Source organism: Elaeis guineensis, chromosome 1, assembly GCF_000442705.2.
Source record: "Elaeis guineensis isolate ETL-2024a chromosome 1, EG11, whole genome shotgun sequence".
Taxonomy (NCBI): Eukaryota; Viridiplantae; Streptophyta; class Magnoliopsida; order Arecales; family Arecaceae; genus Elaeis; species Elaeis guineensis.
In genome coordinates, this window is record NC_025993.2 from 89827039 (window position 1) to 89833481 (window position 6443).

The following is a 6443-nucleotide window of genomic DNA, read 5'->3' on the forward strand; positions in this document are numbered from 1 at the left end:
CACTCACACTCTACAGCAAGTGACTCAACCTGCAGCCTTACAACTCGAACTTTTGAAAATGGAGCTGAAACAAGCAAAAGAGTTCCAATATATGGAAAACACAAGGTGTAGAGTTTACGTCTGATACATTTCATGGAATAGCTACATACCAAGCAATTAGAGCTGATCATGGGCCGGGCCTCAAGCCTAAACTATATTCATTTTTAGTCGGGCTTTGGACCAGGCATATTTAAAATTTGATATTTTTTGTGCCAAGCCCGGTCCATGATTAGATCTACAAGCAACCATCATGCTGTTTCTTTGAATCCTTCACTTGGAATGAGTAGTTTCTCAATGTCGCATTTCATATCTTCGTGCATGACTGTTCTAATCTCACACTTCATTTGGAAGCAAACATTCACTTGGGATGCACAGCGGCTCTCTTCTATGTGGCTTCACCTAGAAATGAAGGTACATTTTACTCCCAACATGGCACAACATGCTTGCTAACAACAACAAAAACGACAATCAAGGGCCAAAGAGGTTCATTCTTTGATGCTTACCCATATTGTTTCACCCTTGTGATGTGAAGCAAGCACTGTCCCTCAGGCTACATAACTCAATTTCTTTGTCAACAAGCTTCCTCTTGGTACACTCTAATGCATACTCCAACTCTGCTATCTGCTCTTGCTGTCTTGCATGTAGAAGCTCATGCAACCTTCTCTCCAGATCAAGTGCAGGAACTCCCGAAAATTCACCAATGTCTTCATTTTTAGGTTCCACATTTTGTCCAAAACTGAAACTGAAGCTTTCAGAAGAATCATGGCTCTCACTGGCCAACTGTGTATTTGAAGAACATATAAGAAAACATAAAGAAATATATATTGAATTAAAAAAGTGTGTATACGGGTGAATCTCAATGCCAAATTACTTTCAACATAAAGTAAACCTAGGTACTACTAGATCATCATGGCGTTGAGATGGAAACTAATTTAATACACATTGAAGTCACCAATAAAGAGAAGTGTATAGAATGGTAGTACTAATATACAACCATAATTGATGAAAGCTTAAGACTATGCAGTCACATTTTGGTTAAAAAATTTGGAAAAAATTGTTGGCCAAAAACAAACATGAGAATGAAAAAGGCATTAAGCTAGGTTACAAATTTTGTTTAGATGAAAACACTATTAGTATTATGCATAACTAATACATTTTGGTTACAAAATTTGAAAAAAATGTCGGCAAAAAACAAACATGAGAATGAAAAGGGCATATGCTAGGTTACAAATTTTGGTTAGATGAAAAATACTATTAGTATTATGCAGTAATTGAATAAGTATCAGTGAAATAGCACTGCATCATATTAGCTAGAATACACTAGCTAGGTAAAGAGTGTATACTTTCTACCACTGGAACTTCTTACATATCTAGTTACTCATGTCCCTTTTCTCCTATATATCTAGTTTGTCATTTCACTCTAATTCTTTTTTTTTTTAATTTTCTTTTGAATTTTACAATTATGCAAAGCCTTAGAATAAATAAATGCCAAACAATGCATGTACCACCTGAAGGCCAAGCAGGGACAGCAATGATCAACATGAGAAACACTGATAATATGCAGGCCCTATGTTAAAAATAAGAATAAAAATAGCTGCATGTAAGCGAAGAGAAAGAGAAGAAAATGTGTGACTAGAGCGCAAGGATTACGAGGCCTAACCCCTTTGGCCTGACCTTATCCCTAAACCAAGCCAAGTCCATTGACTTGTCTGACTATGAGATGGCCCAAATTCAAAAATTAAAAAAAAGAGGGTTAAGAGGATTACAATTGTGATCCTCTATTAGAGCCTTAGTGAGAAGATACGGCCACAGTCAGACACCTATGGCCAGTGTGGAATCCACGAGGCCAGAAAGGATGGTCGCCTAACCATTGGGGCTATTCGCAACCACCATCAAAATCATGAAATCACTGACAATAACCTTTTCAAACATTTTTTTTAAATCTATCTTCTCTCCCTGCGGCCAAGACACTACCAATCCTCGAGCCTCCCTAGCCTTTCCCTCTCCTTTCTTCCTCCTTTCTGGTGGCCATTGTGGCGCCACAATTGAGCATAACCGCCCCGTCATGGCCAAACGCCCCTATTTTTCTGCTTTTGTTTCAAATCCCTCTTCCTTGTTCTGTAGCAAGAACCCTAGCTAGGTGCTTGATGCTCCATAGCCAACATTGGGGACTTGGCCATCGGCGAGTAAGCCGAGCTGCGACTGATGCCAAAACCTAGGATCGCCAGTGGCAAAACTAGCCCTCGTTTTGCCATATTTTGATATCCACCACCACCTACTTTTCTTTGCCGAAAGGTGCCACCTCCTATCGATACCACAGCCCTCATCGATGCTGGCAAGCCCCTTCCCTCATCTTCCTTTTCTTCTCAAAGCTGAGCCCCTATCCCTCTGATTTTCAGCCAAGCGTAAGTGCCTTGTCCCACCTATTTCTTTTTTGTTTTTGTCCCATTCCCACCAACCACCACTATCGTCGACCGTCGTCGACTAGTCTTTGACCCACCACCACCATAACCACAACCCCTTTCATTCTTTCTCTTCCTCTTTCTTTGAGAAGGCTACAAGAACAACACAATTTATTCCATTTATAAAAAGAAAGAAGAGAAAAAGCAAGAGTCCCCTATTTTCTTCTTCCTCTCCCTCTCTGTTTCTCTCCCTCTCCCTGTCACACTGACTAGTCCAGGGGACTCGGTGAAGGCTCCCAAGCTTCTATTCTCTGAACCTCCGATTGGACCCAGACCAAGTCACTCTCTTCTTTCCCCTATTGGTCAACCCCGACCTAGTAGGTCAAGCTCAAAACCCAATTGAACCTAGACCAAGTTTCTCTTCCCCTAATTGGTCGACCCAAATCGAGTTTAATCCCTTCCATTTAGCTTAATTATCTTTTAATTGCCAATTAGATCTAACCCAAATTCTTAATCTGATTGGGGGGAAGGCATAACCTCTGATAGCTAAGAGGTGTGATTGGAACCAACCCCTTCACATCCAAGTAATCAAGCAACTCTATTTTGTTATGAAATAGTCGTGTTAGCATGAGGATTGTAAGATCCAAGGGATGATTGAGATCCTAGGATGTTAGACTAGAATTGGTAGTCTAGACATAGATTGAACCTTACATTTGGGACAATGTCACCGATTCACAGATCTAGCATCACCACATACATCTCGAAAAGAGCCCTAAGTTATGGAGCTTGAGAAGGTCTAGCAACTAAATAAGACATTACATAATATATAATATCCTAGAGAAATTTAGTCAGTCACTTAAATTATTTTACGTTTTGGACAATCTTTCTTAATAAGTCACTTAAATTATTTTAGGTTTTGAACAATTTTCCTCTTGGATGAATTTTGAGGGATTGTAGCACAAAATTTCCAAGTTGCCTCTACCCCTAATATTTTATCATGCACATGATCTGATTTATAATTGTTATCTACAATATACATTATAGATATTATCTATGCATATATGTTATATGCTCTGCATAAAAATGATTTTTAAAATATTGGACCAAGTATGACATGATTCACAAGGGCATGAACTGGATTTTATTGCATCGATTAATCATATATGCTCTCTATTCCAACTATGCTCACATGGGTTCTGGATCTAATCTCTTTTTGGGCCTCCAACAGAGAGATCACTAGTGTATGTCAATTGACAGTGTATTATAGTCAGGAGCTAGTTTTTTTAGAGATTGATCCCTAGTGCATGATGATAGAAGTATTTCTTTTTCTTGTGATTACAAAGATGGTTTTCTTCTAGGCCTAACTAGTCATGGCAGATTGCTGGTGCATGCCAAATGATGGCATGTTGTAATCAAGATCTAGTCTCTTTCAAGGCTTGCAATGGGCCAATTGTGGCTATTGCTGTAAAGACTAGGGGAGTGAAAGTGGATAGTCCATCTATATTGATTTAAAAATTTATTTTGATCAGATGTATTAAATATCTTGGAATCTATATTGATAGACATATACTAGATCATGTATTAATCAACATACTTTTATTTATAATTGAAATTTCTGTACTCTGAAAATTTATTTTTCATACATAATATTGATTCAGCTAGAGGTAAAGGTAACTTACTAAGCCTGTAAAACTCACTCTCTATTCCATTTTTCAAATGCAGAGGAAGAAATGGGATTGGGGTTGAGCAGAGAGGAGTCTAGGACCTAAAGAAAATCCATTAGTTCTTTTGGATGAATAATTTTGATCTAATATTTGTCTGAAATTCTTTTTTTAATTTTGGAGATTGTAAACTTTCTCTTTTGAATAATTACATTATATTAATCATTGCTTTTGTTACCACTACCTAAGTTTGGAATGACATGCATCTATCTAATACATGAAAGGAAAGTTCGGTGCTCTCCCACTGTGCCATTTGTCGAGCTGTGGTAGCGCCACATTTTGTTTTTTTTTTTTACCACAGCCCTTTCCTGCACTTAGAGAGTTCCAGACATAAAAGTAAAGGAAAAAGAACTCGATAACACCCAATCCATCGTTGGGATGTAGAAATAACCCTCTCCTTTCCTCGCTCTAACTTTAGGGATGCCATGATGGTGCTGGCCGTGTCAGAAGAAATTTCATTGTGCTGGCCCTATAGTTTTTTCATGTTTCCTCTTATCTTATTAAGGTGGCATAGGACAAGAAGAACAGTTCCAAAGGGGCAACACCACCAATAAAAATGGAATAGGTGTCAAAGAACTAGACCGAATCATGTGATTGGGCCACTCTATGAGTGCCTATGGGTTCGACACATGCTTTTTGGTTACAATGGCACATGATAATTGTTGGATTTTAGTGTATGCTATGAGGCCACGAAAAAGGAGAGTTCGGTGATCTCCCGCCACACCATTTGTCAAGCTGTGGTAGTGCCTATTTTTTTACCCCTACCCTTTCCCACATGTGGATGCGATTCAGCTCCACAACCTCCCACGGCATGTGTCAAGTGATGTGGTGGCCCTTTTCTTTTAATCGTGAGAATGTGGAGAGAAATGCAGCTCCTCCTTCCACAACCCCCCCCCCTCCAAGCTTTTCTTTTTTTTCGGGAGAAAGTGGAGAGAAAATGCATCTCCTCCTCCCACACTCCTCTCTCTGAACCCATACTTTTTTTTCCTGGAACACCCACTCCTCCCTGTCCAACACAACATGGCTCAGAGGGGGGAGATTCATGGCCATAAATTTGACAAATCTTGCTTTCTAAGCTTTTTTTTTTTTAATTCATAAGAACGTCTTTGAACCCATACCCCTTGTCCTATGACACCCACCCCTCCATGTCCAACTAAGCATCTCAAAAAGTGGAGCACCATTGTCAAGCATCTATTTGAGAAATAGATCTAGATTTAGATCTGTTATGTGGACTGAATCTGCTTGCTGCTTGCTAAGTCAACCCTTTCAGCATTCACGGCCCTTTTCTTGTTTCCTTTTGCATGGTTTCCATGGCCGAAGGGCTTCCATGTACAACCCTTTTTTTAGTCTTAGCTAGCAAGCCAAGACATGAGGGAGGATGGTGTATTTATAGCTCCCAGAGATGCAACTCCTAGCCACGCTAGGGGTATGATTGGAACCCATGTCCATCAAGAAAAGTTTTTTTTTTCAGATGAAGTTCATATAAAGTCTATTGTGATTTGTGAGATAAGAAAAATCTACCATCTATCCTTGACACATCAATCATCACCAAGAATGTGGTGTGAATACATGGATTCTGCATCGAAAGTTTTTACACCAACTTTTCTTTTTGGTGAGGTTAGGGGGGGCTTCATCGTGGAGATTTTTGGAAGGATCATGGCCATTGGATGCTTCTAGTTGGATCCGAGAGTGTGTAGATTCGAGAGGATCCTCCAAACTCTCACTAATACTAGATGGATAGCTATCACAATCAGCAGATCAATGCCGTCAGTTCTACAGGCTTGGATGTGGTCCTTTGACCCATCTGCATCCCTCTCTCACCCATGTCCATCTGAAAGAGCAAAGGCAAAGGTTGCCTCCACTGTGCCTCCATACACCCTTCTCCCCACCTCCTCTATAGGTATATATCCCATCCAACTGAGTGTAGCCTATCCTATACCCTCCCCAAATCTCTTTTGCCCTCTCTTAAACCCTCCCTTCCTCTGGATCCATTCTGACATCAAACCCCAACAACGTGGAGATTGAGAGATCAGGGAGACAGGCCATAACAGCTTCCACAGGCCAGCCATTGGGATTCGACTGGGGGAGGAGGGGAGAAATAGAAAGAGTGAGGATAGAGAAAGGAGAGAAGAAGGGAAAGAGGGATTTAGTGGCAATGCTTACTTGGGATCCCACATGGCCAATCTCACCACCCTTTTCCACCTCAGCCACCATCGATATTGCTGAAGCAATCACCCTAAGGGAAGATAAGGGATGACAAGAGAGGAGAGGCCACCAGCCT

The 6443-nt window shown here is 40.3% G+C and overlaps 1 protein-coding gene across 1 annotated transcript in view; it reads right to left on the bottom strand.

Moving 5' to 3' along the window:
* Positions 1-209: 209 nt before the first annotated feature.
* The window catches only part of LOC105038137 (protein POLAR LOCALIZATION DURING ASYMMETRIC DIVISION AND REDISTRIBUTION), a 17546-nt gene continuing 11312 nt past the window's right edge, over positions 210-6443 (bottom strand). The window contains exons 3-4 of the mRNA XM_029262501.2: positions 543-819; positions 210-438 (exon numbers count right to left, since the gene is read on the bottom strand). Coding sequence (XP_029118334.1) covers positions 553-819 — 267 coding nt within the window. The 3' untranslated portion in view covers positions 210-438; positions 543-552. The remainder of the gene's footprint in view (positions 439-542; positions 820-6443) is intronic.